This window comes from Chelonoidis abingdonii, chromosome 10 (assembly GCF_003597395.2).
Source record: "Chelonoidis abingdonii isolate Lonesome George chromosome 10, CheloAbing_2.0, whole genome shotgun sequence".
NCBI classification, from domain to species: domain Eukaryota; kingdom Metazoa; phylum Chordata; order Testudines; family Testudinidae; genus Chelonoidis; species Chelonoidis abingdonii.
The window spans coordinates 369,359-390,064 of NC_133778.1; the positions used below are offsets into that span (position 1 = coordinate 369,359).

At 44.3% G+C, this 20,706-nt stretch overlaps 1 protein-coding gene across 2 annotated transcripts in view; it reads left to right on the top strand.

Annotated features, from left to right (window-relative positions):
- SH3BP4 (SH3 domain binding protein 4) overlaps positions 1 to 20,034 on the top strand; it is a 65,492-nt gene extending 45,458 nt beyond the window's left edge. For both annotated transcript variants that reach the window (XM_032776353.2, XM_032776354.2), the window contains exons 4-5: positions 12,292 to 12,480; positions 16,809 to 20,034. In XM_032776353.2, the coding sequence (XP_032632244.1) occupies positions 12,292 to 12,480; positions 16,809 to 17,033 (414 nt within the window). In that variant the 3' untranslated portion in view covers positions 17,034 to 20,034. The remainder of the gene's footprint in view (positions 1 to 12,291; positions 12,481 to 16,808) is intronic.
- The last annotated feature ends 672 nt before the right edge of the window (positions 20,035 to 20,706 follow it).

Below are 20,706 nucleotides of genomic sequence, written 5' to 3' on the forward strand. Positions count from 1 at the left end.
CCTGGACTGTGTTCCTCCTTGTGGTTTCTCTAGACCTGGATTTGGTGACATTAGGAGGTGCTGCATGACTTTGCTTACTGGGGAAGTTGTGTGAGAGTGGAGGTGGGAAGGTAGAAAGTTCTCTAAGGGGTTAAGACGGTGGTTATGGTTTTGTCTTAGAAACAGCCTGTTTTCAGCATGTGTAGTTTTGTTTAATGGATGTAAACGGACTCTTTATAAGACCAAAATTAAATATTTACTCATCTTCTTAAATGCTTCGGGAGCTCTTTTGGTTTGTTTTATTGCAGTGAAGAACTGTAGTAGTTAAATGGGTTTTACTTTGGACTCATTATCTTTGGCTGTAAAGGGCACAGATGGCTTGTAGGTCTTGTTGCTGCTGTGCCTCTCCTAAATGAGAAGGAAAGGATGAAAACACTCTCTCTGTCTAAGTATTCACAAGATAATGAAATAACAGTGAGACTTGTAGGTTTTTGGCAACTAGCTGCTCCCAAAGAGTCTTAAATTTTTTGAGTTGCTAGCACCAACCGCAGCCTTCTACATGAAGACTTCAGTCCACTTAAGGTTTTTGACTGTGAGAGATGCTCTTGATAAAAGATGGGCTCTCGTCCTGGAGCAAGTGGTTACTTCTTCAGAAATCAGTTTTAGATGTATAATCCTCCTGTGCTTCCAGAGCAATTATGATTTGGCTTGATCTAAGGAAAGACTCAAGGCATGAGAATTCAAGGGTAATATTTTATTAAAATTTAAAAAATGGTGATTTCTTTTGTATCCGTTTATATGATCTTTCTTTTTTGTCCAGTATCTGCTCTCAAGAAGAATCCCATGGATTAAACTCTGATCTCACCATTTCACTTCCAAACTGGTTTTTGGTTTGGAAAAGAAAATAAATACAGGCTTCTATAATCCTAAAGTCAAGAAAAATGACTTTCCAAAAGTGAAGGAGCAGTGTGCAAAACTACCTACCTACAAATAGTTTGGAATGGAAGTACTTCTCAAAATGATGAGTGGTAAAGTTGGCAGGTGACACAGACCAGGGGAGTGGTAAATAATGAAGAGAAGAGGTTGCTGATTGAGTCATCTGGATCACTTACTAAGCTGGGCTCAAGCAATGTGTTTTTTTTAATACACCCAAATGCAAATCTATGCATCTAGGAACAGCATGTAGGCTGTATTTACAAGATGGGGGAACTCCTGGGAAGGAAGGACTCTGGGGTCATGGTGAATAATCAGTTGACTTTGCGTACCCAGTGCGATGCGATGGTCAAAAGGGCTAGTGCAATCCTTGGATGCACAAACAGGAATCTTGAGTAAGAGTGGAGATATTTTTTTCTCTCTGTATCTGGCAATGGTGCTGCTGAAATCATGTGTCCAGTTCTGGTGTTCACAGTTCAAGAAGGAGGCTGATAAATTGGATGATATTAATGATACGTTTTATCATTCTTGTGGAAGAGCCACAAAAAATGGACGTTTTAGAAACCATGCTTTATAGTGATGGACTCAAGGTGGTTGGTCTATTTAGCTTAATAAAGAGAAAGTTAATGGATGACTTGATTAGTCTATAAATACCTATTTGGGGGAAAGTATTTGTCAATGGTCCTAGAAGAGAAAGGTCTAACATGACCCAATGGCTGGAAGCTGAAGCTAGACAAATTCAGACCGGAAATAAGGGGTAAATTTTTAACCGGGAGAGTCGTTAACCACTGAAAGAATTTACCAAGTGTTGTGGTAGATTCTCCTTCACTAGCTATTTTTAAATCAAGATTGGCTGTTCTAAAAAATCTCGGCTCTAGTTCCATAAGGAATTATTCTGGGGGAGTTCTCTGGCCTATATTATGCAGGAGCTCAGACTAGATGATCACTCGTGTTCCATTGGGCCTGGGAATTCAACTCTAAGCTGATGAGGCAAAAAAGTGAACTCCGTGTCATCATCCAGGCTTCTTGTTAATAGTCAGTTTTTGATCTAGCATTAGCAGTAATGCCTGAGGGGGGGAAGGAACTGTCTTCAGAAGATAGGCCATCCAATCAAATAGATAACTCTTTCACAGCCTCCCCTGCAAAGATCATATCAAAATCAGAAAAGACACTGGCATCTCTCACTCTGGAAGAGCAGAAAAGAAGTTCCTGAGTTGGTGAAGCCCTGAAGCATGTGCTGAAGTGCCCTGCTCAGCTGAGGCCTATGCGTGATGCAGTAGTTCCCAGACCCACTAAAGACAAGGGACACTGCCGAATTGGTTCAGAACAGTAGCAGTTTTAAGTTTTAAGATGCCCAGCATGCCCCTAGTTCAGAGGCCTCGTATGTACTCACAGTTCACACCAAGCCTCGGTTAGAGAATGAGTAACGCTTTCCGAAATAGCATTTTTTCAAAGTGATATAGGCACTTATCTGCTTCTTAACATTTTGCCCAGTAGCTCAGCATGTCCTACGAGCTGTTGCTGCTAGGAGGAGTAATGAAGTGAAACTCTAGTGGATTCACTAAGCAGTAACTATACTGCCAGGTTCTTCAGAGTTGTATCTTTGAGATAATGACTTCCCTTTGGAATTTGTAGTGTGTTTATCATTCTAGCCCTTTCTAGCAATATATTGCTTTCCTGACATTCAGTATTTCAGGGTGCTACTAGTTATGCTAGAAGAGAAGAAAATCACAGCATGTTATAACTTCTCATGCACAGTACGATGGTTAGCCAGTACTGAGGTTTGTACAGAAATGAATTTTCCATCCCACTAAATCAGGCTGTTTGAGGAGGAGTTGTTGTTTGAACTCAGACCTCTGGAAACAGGTTCTGGCACTGTTGATGTCCTCAGAGTAACAGTTATGTTCTAGGGACAAAGTAAGTGCATACCTTATGCAGCGCCTCCTGAGACATGCAGCTTCGGAGTAGCAGAGAGCTAAAGGTGGCCTCATGCCTCCTTTGCACCACCTGCATTCTGAGCTGGTGCAGGGCCAAAACAGCAGTGGTGTAAGTTTGAGCAAATTGCCATAGTGCTGGGGTGCTACCAGGCTTTATCCCTGGGGCAGCACTGGGTCACGCATGTAGCCCTACTAGGTTCATGCTGGTGGAATTCTCTCCTGACCAGCTGAGTCCCCTATATGCTGATAGCATCATGTAGGGGCCAGGGTGGAGGCAAGACCCAACTGAGAATTAAGGAGCCTGATCCAGTTCACACACTAATGTTGGTGGGAATTGTTCCGCTGGGAAAAGATCAGGCCCTGGATGATTATCTCAATGCATCAAACACGTATGAGCTGAGAAGGCAAAGGAATAGCTTGCCCATGACCTCCCATCCCAAGGGCACTGCAGCAGCATCCTATCCACTTCTTGAGCTCAGCCCCAGTCAGCTGAATTAGCACAAAGCTGCAGAGCAGCAGCATGGTACTCACTCCAAAGCTCCTCAATATTAATATGGATATAGAACAGCTGCACATGTGCCTTTGGCTGCAAGGTTCTTAGTGTTTAAATTCCAGGAGGAACCTATATTCCTCAATCAGGCAAAATGTTGCCACAGCACTTCTGTTTGGCCCAGGTGAAATGCACAAAATACAAAGTATGGGGTAATAGCCCCCTCTGACTGAACTGCCTGTTTATAATCAAAGAGCAGCTGCTTTTGATGCTAAGCTTTTAGGTTCTCCCATTACTCGTGCAGAGGGTAAAGGTTCTCATGTCCTGACATATTGTTTATAATCATGCTTTTATTTAGAGCTGTTCCAAAATTGTCACTTTGTTTTTAAAAAAATAAATCTCCGGTGCTTCTGACTGGTTGTGAAAATCACTTTCACAGTGTGTCCAGCGTACCTGATGCTGGGGGGCTTGCCACAATGAGCAGACAGTTTAGCGGCAGACGACCTCTATTCTTCCGGACAGCGTGAGGCGTATGCTTCATTTCACCAGGGCACTAGTTAAGTGTGGACATGGAAACCTAATGGCCTTCTCTAGCATGGGCTGTACTGGCAGATCCTGCAAAGGGGTGGGGAGGATCAGCTAGTGACTGTCAAGGTATGTTGGAGTGTGGACTAAGGAGTATTGCCCTCCTACTTCAAATTTAGGGTCAACTCTTCCCCTGTCCAAAGGTGGAGAGAGAGAGAGATGTATTCTTCAGTGCGCAAAGCATGACTTGTCTCCAACTCCGTCACTTCCCCCAGCCCTTGGCCATAGGGCAATTGAGTGTGTTCAATACAAAATTCCGTAGTGCCCCAAAAATCGAAAGCTTGGGCCAGGGTAGAACTGAAATGATGCTACTATAAAGTGGGGAGGGATGCTGTGCTTGGGGGCAGGAGGAAAAGAGAGGGTGTGGGATTGGGGCCGTATCAAGCTGGGTTTCCTGTTGCATAACTTGGGTCTGGCATGCTGAATGGGATACGTGGCCTTATTGAGAATATCTGCTTATGTAAGGACTTATTTCCAAGACATCAGTAGCTAGGAGTGGAGCAGAAGTGTCACATGACACTAGGGGGCTGCAGGTTTCTAATCTGGGGGTGGGAGGGGAAGTGTTCTTGAACTCACATCCCAGCTGTCTGGCTAGAGCTCCTGGCCCTAGAGAAATGCAGTGTACAAAGCAGAGTAACGTCCCCCTTCCTTCCTGGATTGTTCTCAAAGGCAGTGGGTAGCTTTTCCATCATAGCTTTACTTTAGATCACTTCTTTATTTTAGCATCCCTTCAGAGCTCTGGGTTTTCTAATAGTGAAAATTACGTAGCACCACCACCTCCCCTGCTAGCTATCTGTATTTATGGCACTGCAGAAAGGTGGGACGCGGACTAATGCAGTAGTATTCTCCAGTGCGTCAGGATGCTTCGAACCTCTAGAGTGTTTTGCAACTACAATGGCATCAGGAGTCACTGACTAATAAAATAACTGGGAATGATTGGGTCATTGCACTAATTGAATCTATTTCCCCATGTTGAGTTCTCCTCACACCTTCTATGGGTCATCTCGATTATCACTTCAAATGGTTTTTCTCCTGCTGCTGATAGCTCATCTCAATTGATTGGACTTTTACAGATGGTAGGGCTACTTCCACCTTTTCATGTTCTCTGTATGTATAAATATCTTCTGTCTGTGTGTTCCACTCTATGCATCAGAAGAAGTGAGCTGTAGCTCACGAAAGCTCATGCTGAAATAAATTTGTTAGTCTCTAAGGTGCCACAAGTACTCCTGTTCTTTTTGTGGATACAGACTAACACGGCTGCTACTCTGAAACCTAACTAATAAAAAATATTCTGCGTTTCCATAACTACTTCCATCTGGGGCTGGTAGAGCAGTTGGCAGACCCTAATTCATTCCGGATTACCACTCCCCTGGGGCATGGGAAAGAAGCATTTAGCCCACTTCACAAAATGGGAAAGGAAGGCACCGAGGGATGGGTTTGAGTTCACCATGACCACCAGCAAGTTGGTGTCAGAGCCATGAGCAGGACACCAGGGATCAGCCAGGACAACTGGTCAGCTGCATTGCAAACTTCATCACTTCTCTCACACCAAATGTATCTTCCCAGTCTCTAGGCAGGATGCCAGCTGCATCGCTGACCACATGAGCTGATGGAGAATCAGGCCCATGGCTTTCTCATCCTCTGCAATCAACGCGGTCTCCTTTGGGGATACTGATTAATTTTCCATAAACTGAAATGAGTCTTGAGTCTGGAGGAGAGTCAGTAAATTAATCTGAGGGGAGGAGGTGAGATCTGTATGATTCTGCAAACACCATTGTGTGCTGTGCATGTGTCGCTCAATAGCAGCCAAAGCTTTGTACTGAATTCCCCTCTGGGCAATCCACTCCCCTTTTGCTCAGATGCTATTTTCCAGGATTAGAGGATTGGAAATGGTATTCTGCCTTTCTGAGCTAGGATGCAAATACTGGTGTCTCTAAAGGTCTTTTAAATGTGTTTTTGTCGGCGCTGCTTTGAAATATTATTTGAATCTCAAAGCCTGCTCTGTGCTGCCCTGCGTACTGGGGAGCTCTGAGGTTACTGAATGCTTTGATGAGCAGGGTCAGTGTAGTTGCTCTACAGCAGTGGCCATAATAGTACAGCCATGATCAGGCTGCAGATTTATCCTGATGTCAGTGGAAACCAGAATATTTTAAGTGTATTTTAAGAGATGAATCGGTGGGTTTTGCTATCTTGTATTGGGGTCAGGGGGAGGCGGCAAGTGTAGCTACAAAAGCCTGATTCAGGATTAAGGTCTATTGTGACCCTGCTAATCCCAGCTGGACCAGTAATCGCTTTGAAAGCAAATGTGTCTGTGATTTAATTGTATGCGTTTTTGCAGCAAAAGGGATGAGCTGTCCAAAGAGCAGAGACGATCTGCAGTATTTGCTTTGATTATTGCAGTTGCTGTTGCTGGCCTGAGCGCTCCTCGCCACATTGTGGCCTTTGCGGGGCGCGTGTGCGTGGTGTTACTAATGGACTCTTCCTGATGTAGATGCACGAGGATGAAACATTGCTCAGCTGCTGTGAACATGTCCTGCCCTGACAAAGCCCTGGGTGCCTCTCCTGTTTTTCATCTCTTTCAATCCGGTCTCTCACACTTGACCTGCTGGTGCTGTGGTTCTGCAATTTTTCATTAAGCTCTTATAAACTCTCTACTCTTCTGGCCCCTGGCTCATTCATGCCCAGACTCACCTGCTGACCACCCCCCACGCTGGCGCTCGCTGTTCTGTCCTGCTCAGCAGCAGTCAACAGGCTCCGCTTGGCCCTCCTCGTGCTAGGGAATAAAGCAAGGAAGCTCCCTGTAGTGCTGCAGCACAAGGGTTACCTATGAGCCAGAGGCCTGATTCTCCACTGTCTTACAGCACGGCTTATTGTTTCCCCTATGCATAATGCGTGTAAAACTCAGCCCTTCTGATCTGGTGGCATTGTGCACCAGCTGTGCTCCCATGCGAATGACGATGTGAGGTCCAAGGCAAAGGAAAATGGTCATGTAGAGAGAGCAGTGCCCACTTGGATTCACTGTTGAGATTCAGCCCCAGGGGTGGTGGCGCCTGCCTTCATTGGCTGGCAATTTCCAGCCGTATTCATGGGGGTAAAGTACCCAGGCTCAGCCCTGATGGGCCCTGGACTAGTTTTAGTGCTGGACGACTCTGGACATTAGAATTCTTGTTCTTTTCTCTTTTTTTAACCGATCAAGTTCTTTTGCTTGTTGCATCGTTCACTTCAGCATTCTGCAGAAGGGGCAAGGTTGGGCGGGAGGTGGGTCCCATAATCCCCTTCTCTCTCCTCAACCCGTCACCGCATCCACTTGGATTGTGGCTGCTCTTCTCTGTCACAGCCATCCTCCCTTCTGTCTCCACTCCAAGCCCCTTCTGCTAACACTAAGTCTTCAGGTTGGCTTTAGTGAAGCCAGACCAGTGCAGGAAACTTTCAGCCATGTTTGCATCAGGGGCGCATGAATAGCACCCTCAGTACAACAGCACATTTGTGCTGACTTTTTATCTGTTTTACTCTGTCCCCACACTTTCCACTTTTGGTGCCTTTTTGAATCTGCAACTCATAGCAACATCCTAACTGTAGTGGGGGGGTGGGGATGCAACTGCCCCAGGTAAGGGACGGCTGGGGTTTTAGCGCCATGGGAGGCAGTCTAGGGCTGAGGGATAAGTACCTGGGCTGGATGTTTCTGCTAAAATGATCAGAGGTGACATGAGCAACATGGATATTGCAATCATCATCTGTATGTTTCAGAGTTAATCCACTGGGATGAATTGGGGCTGTTCACACCTCTCAGATACATATTGCTTCGGGTTGCTCCTAAGACTTGGTGGCATCCGTTTACTCTTAGTTCAGCTGGAAAAGTGGAAGGCTCGAAAGATCCAGAAAAGCTGAGATTCTGTGGCGTGATCCTGCAGAAAAGGGGAGGTCCTTCATGAATTCTGTGGACTCACAAACACACAGAACCCTGATTGTAATATGCCTCTTATTTAAAAACTGTTTTAAGATTTGTAGCTGCAAGCAGTTTCACAGGCATCTTAAAACAAGTATTGTAATTGTGGCTGTCTGTAACAGAGTCATTTACTAATTTTCATTAATTGATCTGTAAGCACCCATGGGTGTGCACACTAGGGTATATGTGTACAATTTATAACTGGTCCCTGTGCCAAACCAGACAGCATTTTCGCAGCCTGACTTTTAGAGAAATAAATCAATTCTGTTTTGATGGCATAGTGAAAGGAGGGGACTGTTTCTTTCAATATTTCATGAATTTGGTTATTCATGAATACGGCTTTATGATGACTTCTCTGTAAATGAGTTTTTGGGTAATTCCCAGAGTCTGTGTGTGTCCTTTATTTAACTCACACTGCTTGTGGCTTGCCATTAGATTTAACTATCCATTCAAGTGACTAAAGCATAAAGGGGCAGCAGCTTTTTGCCTCCTCAAGGCATCTTTTCTCCTGAACATCCCAGCCATGGCTTGCTTGGAGAAGAGATCAGAGTGGCTTGCTGCAGTGTTTGCTGAGTACTGGGTAGCTTCTGTGTTTGTACATGTGTAATTAACTCAGATTGTCTAGGAAACACAGCAAAATGCTTGTGTTCAAGTGCAATTAGTGACTCAGCCTTGCCACTGCAAAGCTAGGCTTCCTTCCTTCCTTCCTTCCTAGCTGATTTGTAGCATTGTGGAGCGGGAGAGTCAGAGCCACTGGTAATGATCTGGCCTTTGGGCCCTGGAATGGTGGGATTACTGATCCTGAAAGGGCTAAGCAGCTGGGCTGCCTCTGCTGCAAGGGACTCTAGGGACATCTCGAAAGAGAGCCTGCCCCCCACACACAGCACACGCCCTGGGCTCTGAGTGCACCCCCTAGCTCTGTGACCAGCAGTGTGCCTGAGGAGGGGGTGGGCTGCAAGAGGGGTGTTCTCCTTGCAGCAGCTGCTGCTTGAACTAGGGCACTCTTGCTTCGGATGCCAAGGTCCAGTGTTTGCTGCTTGAGAGGACCCATCCAGGGGTCGCTGCACAGAGGTGATTATGCAGAGAAGGCACTCTCACAGCTGAGACCGTAGACATGTTTGGTAGTTAACTATACTACAATTCACACTTGTTCAGTGTCTTTGCGCTTGAACCGTTGTTTGGCAGTTTCCAGGAGAGGGACGGAAGGCGAAAATGCTGGTTCCAGTTCCCGTCGGGATGGTCTTAAGTCTTCCTCAGGAAATGATGGCACTGACCCAATTAGCTTGATACAACAGTGTCGCTCCAGATTTCGGGCTCATCACTGCAGGATACACCAGTATATTTCTGTGGCTCATCACTCTTCTATCTGAGCAGTTTATAACACTTATAAAGTTTTATGCCCCTTAATCTCTTACCTTGTTTGCTTAACAGGAGAGTTTATTACTTCCGCTGTTGATAGGGGAATACCTTGAGAGCTCTGGTTAGAAGAGCTAACACAATTCCACAGCCATAATTTGATTGTAGTCCTCCTTCCCTCTGCCTCCGCTTACCAGAGAGCAAGACAATGCAAGTGCTCTGTAGCTGCTTTCTAGAGCGTTCATTTCAAAAGGCAGGCAGGCAGGCGGGAGGGGCGATGATCAGGGGTGCAGGATAGACTGTCTTAGGTGATAAATGTGTGGGCCTCTGGGAACTTTGCCCTGACAGATTTGGTAGTTTAAAGCTTAGGAACTAGACATTGCTTTTCTCTCTTCCTAGGGTGCTATTCTCTATGGTGTTAGCTATATGATTTCCTCCTCGGGATGGTGTTATGATGGTTGAATGTACAAAGGAAACAAACCTTTCGGCAATTTGAGGAATTATTTTATCACTTGTAGCACATTCACGTACAAACATGTTTAAAGTTAAAATGCTGCGGGGGGATTTTATCCATTTGGCCTCCCTTTCAGTCTGTGTGCATTCCCGGGATTGTTGTATTGTTTGTATTCACCGTAAAGTTGAGCTGAGATCCCTGTTAAAGTTCTTTGACATGTTCTGCGTGTCGTTGGGTAGCTCTGGAACCACAACCTTCCCTCTGCCTGTCTCAAGACACTTCCCTTTTCTCTCTCAAGAACAGAGGGCACCCAGTGAATCTGAAAGGCAACAGACTTTAAAACTGAGCAAAGGAAATGAATGCTTATACAACCAGTGGAACTCAGTGCCACAAGATGTCCCTGAGGCCAAGGGCTTAGGAGATAGAACATCCACCAGTGTCTAATCATTTTTTTCATGTACAGTTAATTGTTTTTTAAATCCTGTGTAAATAAGGGATATAAACTCTTATACTTCACAGAGCAAATCAGTCACTGACTGCCTGAAGTGAAGATGAAACTTTCCCCATAGGTAGGTAATTGTCCATGAATTGGTTATTGTGTAATCTCTGAAACATCTGGTACTGGCCAGTTTAGCAGCCAGCATGCTGGACTAGATGGAGCATAGGTTTGATTCAGGCTGGCATTTCTATGTTCAGTAAGGACAAATGCAAAGTACTCCAGTTGAGAAGGAGCAATCAGTTGCACACGTACAAAATGGGAAATTACAGCCTAGGAAGGAGTACTGTGGAAAGTGATCTGGAGGTCAAGTGGACCATAAGTTAAATATGAGTCAATAGTGTAATGCTGTTGCAAAAAAACAAACATCATTCTGGGATGTTTTAGCAAGAGCTTTGTAAGCAAGACATGAGAAGTAGTAATTCTGCTCTCTCTGTGCTTATTATGCCTTAATTAGACTATTGTGTCCAGTTCTGGGTGCCCCGTTTCAGGAAAGATGTGGACAAATTGGAGAAAATCCAGAGAAGAGCAACAAATGATTAAACGTCTAGAAAACATGACGTATGAGTGAAGACTGAAAAAACGGGGTTTGTTTTAGTCTGGAGAGGAGAAGACTGAGAAGAGACATAACAGTTTTCAAGTATGTAAAAGTTTGTTAGAAGGAGGAGGGAGGTAAAGTGTTCTCAACCACTAAGGATAGGAGAAGAAGCAATGGGCTTAAATTGCAGAAAGGGCAGTTTAGGTTGGACATTAGGAAAATCTTCCTAACTATAAGGGTAGTTAAACACTGGAATAAATTGCCTAGGGAGGTTGTGGAATCTCCATCACTGGAGGTTTTTAAGGGCAGGTTATACAAGCACCTGTCAGGGATGGTCTGATACTTAGCCTGCCATGAGTGCAGGGGACTGGACTAGATGACCTCTCGTAGGACTGGAAGTGACCTCAATTCTGTGATTCTATGTTGTTAATTACTATTTAAGCCCTTAATTTCCTAGGCCAGTTGAAAGTCATGGGTAAGAGTCCTACCTGGCACTTGCAGGTCTGTTTTTGCAGGTTGCGTCCCTTTTTGCTCAGTCCTATGCAAAACCAGGCTATGGTCACATGGTGTTGAGTCTTTAATTTCACTGGAATTCTGGATTCGTTCAATGTCAGTCATTTACTGGTCAAAGAATTGGCTAGGTAAGAGAGGCAAAAAACTTCCCACTCCAGGTTCCCTAGTTGAAGCGACCACAGAGAAGGGTTTGCAGAAATCACAGCTTTTTAATCAATAAACTCTCCTTTTGAGAGTTTAGAGACAGTCTAATGAATAGAAAGTTGGAGTGTGCAGGACAAAAGCCGTGTAACACAAGCTAGAGTCCTCAGCAGAATGACTGCTTCCTTCACCACCTCAATCTCTGAACTATCCAGGCAGCTGGGTGGCATTGGCATCAGATCTAGGCCTCACCTTGTCAGGGCTGGCAGATGTTCTGGTTATTAACAAGTACTTGGGTTCATTTATCTTGCACCTCTGTATTGAAAGCCTTGTTCTGTTCTTCTCTGGTCACTATCGCTCCAACGTATTTTGACCATGTTGAATTAATTATCTTTATTACATGCTGCTATTTTTCTCAATTCTTACAGGCTTAAACTGCAGCATGGAGCTAAATATTTAGTGTGTTTGCCTAGACGATCTGGCTAGAACACCCAGCCCTACCTCTAAAATCAAGGCAAAGTGCTTTATCCACTTAATGAGATAATTCTTCCTGCAGGTCCAGTGATTCTATTTCGCCACCTGTCGTATGGGGGAGAGGAGTTAATGATTGATCCAAGAGATTTCCCTATGCACACTGACGGGGTTGTTTAACCAGCCAGAAAGGGGAACACAAGACTTGCCTTGCTGCTGGGCTTCAGAGAAGGGGAGATTGAGTTGGATTTTGGTAGGGAGGGCCTTGGCTTCCTTCTCTCGCGGGCTTTGAGAGCAAAGAATGAAGTGCTGCTGTCATTGTAGTAATGAGTTGTCACTGTTCTGAGCTGTTGCTGGGCCAGAGTACCAGGAGAACACTGTTGGTGGCTGCTAGAAGATGAAACCCTGGGACTGTACCTGACCTTTGCTTGGTTTGCTCTATCTTTTCTTAGGCCTTGCTGAAAATGGACTGCCAGGGGCTGGTTGTGAGGCTCATTCAGGACTTTGTGCTCCTGACCACAGCTGTGGAAGTGGCTCAGCGTTGGAGGGAGCTGGCAGAGAAGCTAGTCAAGGTCTCCAAACAACAGATGGATGCCTACGAAGCCCCCCACAGAGACAGGACTGGAGTGGTGGACAGTGAGGTGAGACTAGATTTGACAATCCCTTAAAGCGTGGCTGGCGTCGTGCAATGGTCTGGAACCAAACACCTGAGGGCTGATTTCGGCTGCCTTTTGGGTTTTTTGGCTGAGGTGTCAGCAATAAAAATGCTTCTTTGGCAATGGCAAGCCAGAGCAAAGTTCCTTCCCATCAGGAGATGAATGCCTGAAAGTGGCCCCTAGAGGAGAAGCTCCATTGATGTTTGAGTCTGAGAAGCTGCCTGCAGGAGGAGCGGGTGTTTCATCATTTTCACAATTGTCCAATTTTCCCTTTCTGAAAGGGGGACAAATCATTGTGTTCCTGCTGATGCTTGTGATTGACACACTTCCCCCCAACACACACGCCTACCTTTATGGGAGTGGAGCAATGAGCCTGCCAGTGTAGGCTCAGTACTCACATCTTATGGGGTGGTTTTGGTTTGGGGCGGACTGAACACTGGTCAGTTTCAATTATCTCTCTGCTGTTCCTTTAAAAATAAGTAGCACCTCTCAATGACTGACTGAAATCCTGGGGCCCTTTCAGTTTGAATAACTGTTTGTCTCACCCTCTGATACTGGCCCCTGGCTTGAGTTGAGGTTTTCCCCCAAACCAGTGGCTCTTTTGGGGTTCATTGTTCATATTCTGTTAGAGGAAATAAGGGCCAGTGCTCTGGGCTGAGATCTGACCACTGCAGGGCTCCAGCAGTCATTCTCTTCTCCACAGGTCCAGCTTTGGACAGTGTGGCTGGTTATGGTACAGGATTGTAGCAGCAGGGTCAGGAGCTGATGAGCAAACGGCCTGAATCTGGACTTGGGCCCCGATTCAGCAAAGCACATGCTTGAGCCTCACTGAAGTTGATGGCATTTAAACTAGGGCTATTGATTAATCACAGTTAAATCGTGCAATTAACTCAAAAAATATTAATCGCCATTTTAATCGCACTGTTAAACAATAGAAAACCAATTGAAATGTATTAAATAGTTTGGATGTTTTTCTACATTTTCAAATATATTGATTTCTATTACAACACAGAATACAAAGTGCACAGTGCTCACTTTATATTAGTATTTTTATTACAAATATTTGCACTATAAAAATGATAAAAGAAACAGTATTTTTCTGTTAATCTCATACCTAATGCAATCTCTTTGTCGTGAAAGTGCAACTTACAAATGTAGATTTTTTTTGACTTTTTTTGGTTACATAACTGCACTCAAAAACGAAACAATGCAAAACTTTAGAGCCTACAAGTCCACTCAGTCTTACTTTTTGTTCAGCCAGTCGCTCAGACAAACAAGTTTGTTTACATTTACGGGACATAGTGCTGCCTGCTTCTTATTTACAATGTCACCTGAAAGTGAGAACAGGTGTTCACATGGCACTTTTGTAGCTAGCATTGCAAGGTATTTATGTACCAGATATGCTAACTATTCATACGTCCCTTCATGCTTCAGCCACCATTCCAGAGGACATGCTTCTATGCTGATGATGCTCATTTAAAAAAAAAATAATGCGTTAATTAAATTTGTGACTGAACTCCTTGGGGGAGAATTGTATGTCCCCTGCTCTGTTTTACTTGCATTCTGCCATATGTTTCCTGTTATAGCAGTCTCAGATGATGACTCAGCACGTATTGTTCATTTTAAGAACACTTTCACTGCAGATTTCACAAAACGCAAAGAAGGTACCAATGTGAGATAGCTACATGGTTTAAGACCCAAGGTTTAAGAATCCAAAGTGCCTTCCAAAATCTGAGAGGAGCGAGGTGTGGAGCATGCTTTCAGAAATCTTAAGAGCAGCACTCCAGTGCGGAAACTACAGAACACGAACCACCCAAAAAGAAAATGAACCTTCTGCTGGTGGCATCTGGCTCAGACGATGAAAGAGAACATGCGTTGGTCTGCACTGTTTGGATTGTTATCGAGCAGAACCCCTTATTAGCATGGACGCATGCCCTCTAGAATGGTGGTTGAAGTATAAAGGAACATATGAATCTTTAGCAAATCTGGCGCATAAATATCTTATGATGCCGGCTACAAAAGTGCCACGCGAACACCTGTTCTCACTTTCAGGTGACATTGTAAACAAGAAGTGGGCAGCACTATCTCCTGCAAATGTAAACAAACTTGTTTGTTTGACTGACTGACTGAACAAGAAGTAGGACTGAGTGGACTTTTGTAAGCTCTGAAGTTTTACATTGTTTTATTTTTGAATGCAGTTATTTTATGTACATAATTCTACATTTGTAAGTTCAACTTTCATGATAGAGATTATATTGCAGTACTTGTACGAGGTGAATTCTTTTGTTTTTATAGCACAAATAGTTGTAATAAAAATATGAAGTGAGCACTGTACACTTTATGTTCTGTTGTAATTGAAATCAATATATTTGAAAATGAAGAAAACATCAAAAAATATTTAAATAAATGGTATTCTAATATGAGCAGTGTGATTAATTGCTTGACAGCCCTAATTTAAACATTTGCTCAAAGCTGAACGTATGCAAGTTTTTTTGTTTGTTGTTTTTTTTTCTCTGTTCAATATCTTCATTAATGATCTGGAGAATGGCGTGGACTGCACTTTCAGCAAGTTTTCAGATGACACTAAACTTGGAGGAGTGGTAGATACGCTGGAGGGTAGCGATAGGATACAGAGGGACCTAAACAAATTAGAGGACTGGGCCAACAGAAACCTGATGAGGTTCAACAAGGACAAGTGCAGAGTCCTGCACTTAGGACGGAAGTATCTCATTCACTGTTACAGACTAGGGACTGAATGGCTAGGCAGCAGTTCTGCAGAAAAGGACCTAGGGGTTACAGTGGACAAGAAGCTGGATATGAGTTGACAGTGTGCCCCTGTTGCCAAGAAGACTAATCACATTTTGGGCTATATAAGTAGGGGCATTGCCAGCAGATTGAGGGACGTGATCATTCCCCTCTATTTGACATTGGTGAGGCCTCATCTGGAGTACTGTGTCCAGTTTTGGGCCCCACACTTCAAGAAAGATGTGGAAAAATTGAAAAGAGTCCAGCGGAGGGCAATAAAAATGATTAGGAGGCTGGAGCACATGACTTATGAGGAGAGGCTGAGGGAACTGGGATTGTTTAGTCTGCAGAAGAGAAAAATGAGGGGGGATTTGAAAGCTGCTTTCAACTGCCTGAAAGGGGGTTTCAAAGAGGATGGATCTAGACTGTTCTCAGAGAAATAGAACAAGGAGTAATGGTCTCAAGTTGCAATGGAGGAGGTTTAGGTTGGATATTAGGAAAAACTTTTTCACTCAGAGTGGTGAAGCACTGGAATGGGTTATTGAGGGAGGTGGTGGAATCTCCTTCCATAGAGGTTTTTAAGGTCAGGCTTGACAAAGCCCTGGCTGGGATGATTTAGTTGGGAATTGGTTCTGCTTTGAGCAGGGGATTGGACTAGATGACCTCCTGAGGTCCCTTCCAACCCTGATGTTCTATGATTCTAAGTCCCTTGCTGAATATGTAGGGCCCTACCAAATTCATGGCTATGAAAAACTCGTCACAGACTGTGAAATCTGGTCTTTTGTATGTTTTTTACCCTATGCTATACAGATTTCATGGGGGACACTAGTGTTTCTCAAATTGGGAATCCTGACCCAAAAAGGAGTTGCAAAGGGTCACAAGGTTATTGGAACTGGACAGCCAGAGAGTGGTGGCTGCTGACGGAGGGTCCAGATCTGCAGACAGCAGCGCAGAAGTAGAGATGATAATACCATACCAAGCCATGCCCTCCTTACTTCTGCGTTGCTGCTGGCAGTGGCTCAGCCTTCAGAGCTGGGCTCCCGACCTGCACTCACTGTTCTCCAGCTGTCCAGGTCGGAAGGCAGCACCACCACCAGCGCAGAAGTAAGGGTAGCAGTACCACAGCCCCCTCTACACTAACCTTGTGACTCCCACCCCACAACACATTTTAGGGTCAGGACCCCTACAATTACGGCCCCATGAAATTTCAGATTTAAATAGTTGAAATCATGAAATTTACGATTTTTAAAATCCTATGACTGTGAAATTGACCAAAATGGACCATGAATTTGGTAGGGTCCTATGAATAGGGATGGACGCAAGTGCTTTGCTGAAGTGGGGCCTGAATAGGCAGATATCGCTCTAGTGTTGTGTGTTCTCCAAAGCATTCAGCTGGACCAGAGCCTGTTCTGGTACTGCCATTTCTGTGCCCCGAAGCAGCCGCAGAAATTCCCAGCAAATGGCTACATTTCTGTAGCAGAGCAGCATCTAGTCTAAGTAACAAGAACAGATCTCTTAATTCTGTTTGTGTTTGCTTTCTCTTTCTGCCTCTCCGGCATGGAACACAGGCCATGTGGAAACCAGCCTATGACTTTCTGCTAACCTGGAGCAATCAGATTGGAGATAGCTACCGAGATGTCATCCAGGAGCTGCACATAGGGCTGGATAAGATGAAGAACCCCATCACCAAGCGCTGGAAACATCTAACAGGGGCCCTAATCCTAGTCAATTCCTTGGACATACTCCGTGCAGCTGCCTTTAGCCCTCCAGACCATGAAGATTTTGCCATCTGATGGCAGGGACTCCTGATGTGTTTAACTCTTCCTGGTTTTAGCAGAGGACAAAAAACAGGCGGCAGCTGACAAAAGGCCAAAGTTTGAACGTTCGCTCTGGGACTGGAATTGCACAGTGAAGCAGGTCTTCTGTTGAGTGTTCTCCCTCATGTAGAAAGAGTCCAGAAGATCTGGATTTTTTCTGTTGAGGGGTTGATACCAGTTACACAACTTCCTATTTGTAAAGTTTAACAGTGGGTGGGGGAGAACCCAACACATTTTTTTAAGACATTTGCAAATAAATATCTAATTTTTTAAATGAGCAGCAGAAGTTGAAACCACTTTGATGGGAGAATTGTTGCATTTTTATGTTGTGTAGGAACTTTTTTAAATGATCACTTCTGAAATTGACCATGAATCATGTAAATATGTATGTAAAACAAAGCACATTGTGAATCTCTCCTTTCCCTTCCCTCAAACCGCCCCCCATCCTGACCCCTTACGAGGTTTTCTGTAGTGAGAGACTCTGGAATCACTGTTTTATATTCACCATTGCAGTAACTCTGAACCTCCTACAGCCCTGAGAAAATGTTACAAAGAAAAGCAGTCGTACTTTTTTTCCCAGTAGCTCTCTGTGATCTGTTTTTTATATATATACTTTTTCTAATGTCTAGATCTGGAAATACACAATACCTATTTTTCGTACCACTGCAGTTCTTAACTTGAAGGGTCACTGCTGCCTTTAGCACTCAGGCAAAGGGGGATGTCCCTCCTGCCTGCTGTTACAATTAGCATTCTGGAAGGAACTGAAAAGATTTCTGGTTCAGTGGCGTTCCCACCTCCTCTTCTTCCCTCATTTGCTTTTGTTGGGGCATTAACTACAAAGGTGCCAGTCTTCTTGAAAGTAACTTTTCTCTCTACTGACTGCTCTGTACTGCAATAAGAACATCTTGGTGATCTCTGCTGGGGACCTGCATGCTTCAGATGTGGTCAGGAGAGAAGAGCTGTATTTGACATTGTTTTAAAAAATGTCTTTACTAAGTTGGGATCTGATTCAAAGCTTGTTGGAGTCTGGGGGAGTTACTACATTGACTTAGGTGCCATTTCAGTCAGGCCCTTAAAGTTTAGGGTCTGATCCAAAGCCCATTAAAGTTGGTGGTGAGACTGCCAGTGACTTCCATGAGCTTTGAATCAGGCCCCTCAAGGCTACTAAGCTCCAGTCTGCCATGTAAATAATCCTCGGTCAGAGAAATGGTTCAACTGACCTGAAATCTTACCCCTTCCGTGGTTCCTTCACATGCGACGTCAACTACCTTTTTAACAGCCACTTCCCTTTTTGAATGATCCTCTCTCCCTCCACCTTTGAAATATTTCACACAGGGGAAAACATATTTTTGCACAGAAGGAAGATGTTTATTTTGAGTGTGAAATCACATAACACAATAACAATGTCCCGTGCAATGGAAAACTGATGAAAAAGTTCCCAGTTTCTGCTGGGTTGATCACTGAGATTGAAGTCTATTTTTAGTCCTTGAGCTTTATATCGACGAGTGAGAGGTTGGTGTGACCTTGCTAGAAGCATCATGGTCTTGTATCGACTTATCCATGATCACAGGTTGTCAGGAGATAATGGCACAATTCTTTTTTCTCCGTTGTCAAGTTCCTACCAAGCATAGGAGGCAACAGCTGGCATCAGTCATCCATCTGTCAGTGGGTTTGCTCTGAACAGTTTGGCTGGCTTGCATCACAGGACCATCTTATCCAGTGTCTACAATAAAAACTGCTTGATGCAGTCTGCCTGCACCAGCGACAGCCAGGCCATAGAAGTACTCTTGTGATCCCAAGTGACTTGTGGATCTGGGCAGGCACTGCCAGAATCTCCTGAGAGTAGAGCGACAAGTGAGACACGTATGACTTCCGGGAACCCCGCTCCTCCAAAGAACGGAGACATAGTGTAATGGAGATTGTGCCTCTAATTTCCCCTCCAAATGTCACCCTGAAAGAATTTCCCTTAGAAACAAGTCTCTCTCTAATGAGGAATAGCACCTTAATATCATGGATATTCTTCTCAGGGTCTTTAAGGTATTTCTTATGCAACTTATTATAGCACAGAGTTGAAACCTGGCAGGCAGTAATGCTCACATGCGGGGTCCTTTTTTTTTAAAGGAACTGACCACCTTAAATTTTTTTTTTTCATACATCAGCCTGAACCCTATGTGGAAATGCTGGAATACCTTGTAATGGAAGCCGAAGTTCAGTGCATTCCAACAGAGAGCAGACCTGCCTAAAGGGTTCACTCTGCTAAATGTCGCCATATGCATCAGCAGAGGGCTTGTAAGTATCTGTTCAAAGCGCAGACTTGTTGCGTTCTTCACCAAGCTGTTGGCTTTAGTTGATCCTGCCAGTGGGTCTGCAGAGGCCTGGGCAGAGCTTGCTGAATCACTTCAATGAGGGCTTTGCACAGGGATCTAGTTGGAGAATTAGGGTCTAGCCTACTGCAGCTGAAGACAGCGGGGAGCCAGGGTGGCCTTATTGCTCTTACAGCAGCGTTTGATCTACCAGACAGATGCTTTAGCACCCTGGGATTCTTACAAGATGGGAAATTACTGTCTAGTTTTGTTTTCCCAGATTTTCTGACTACCTCAGGTCTTGTACACCCAGCTGGACATTTCAACGGAAGCCGAAACCCACCATTCTACCCCAGCCTCATCTGTTCTTTCCCCTCCCTGAGAATCATTTAAGCCCAAACAACTGCAGTGGTTTGGAATGAGTCCGTGTAATCACTACGTGATTTTCCCTCCCCTCCTCCTTTAATTTAAAAATCAGCCTCCTTTCACATGTTAAAATCCATGTGCTGTTCAAATGCCTTTCACCCACCACTCTCAGGCCCTGCTGTGGAGCCTTGGTCTGGATGTTGCATTACTGCGGTATGTACAGCAATTGCTTAATGTACTTAACAGCTAATGTTTTTTAAAAATCTTCGGGAAAAAATATTACAATTAAAGCCGTTATTTGAACACTTCTGAGAGGTCTTGATATGCTCTGTTTTCTGGGAGGTTGCCTCAGTTATAGGACTCTAGTGGTGCATGGAAACTTCTCTCTAGGTTTCCAGTGGATGATCTCTTCCTCAGCAACTGGTTGACCCATCAGCCCCCTCCCCCCCCTCCATCCCTGGCATACCTTACAGAAACAAAATCAATATCAAGGAAACTGTCCATGAAGCTTTGTGCCTTTATCAGGTTCTCAGCCAAGTTCTACTTCTCTGCTCTCCTCAAAAACAACTCATCAAAAACAGCGGGACTGCAACTTCGCGGTCAGATACCTGCGTAGGTTTTATTTTTTCCAAGCTGTTAAAATCATTATTTGCATTTAAATACTAGACAAGCCTAAAATATTTTACTTTAAAAAATGAAAGGCAGTTTGGCTGAGAAATGATTATGTGCTGCAGTATTTTGTGGCAGACATTTTTATTACTCAGCTGCTTCTCTTGCATCTTTCTGGCTGGAGAAAATGATTAGATAATTCATCACTGGTTGGAAGGTTCCTAAAAAGCCGCTGAGTAAGAGGAATGTGTGTATCAATTCAAACAACGATAGAGCAATTCCCCAACGTTCACCGTCGTGTTACTGGTCCTGTAGCATTGGGTGTGACATCAACGTAGAACAGCTTCTGATTTTTTACCTGAACAGTCAAA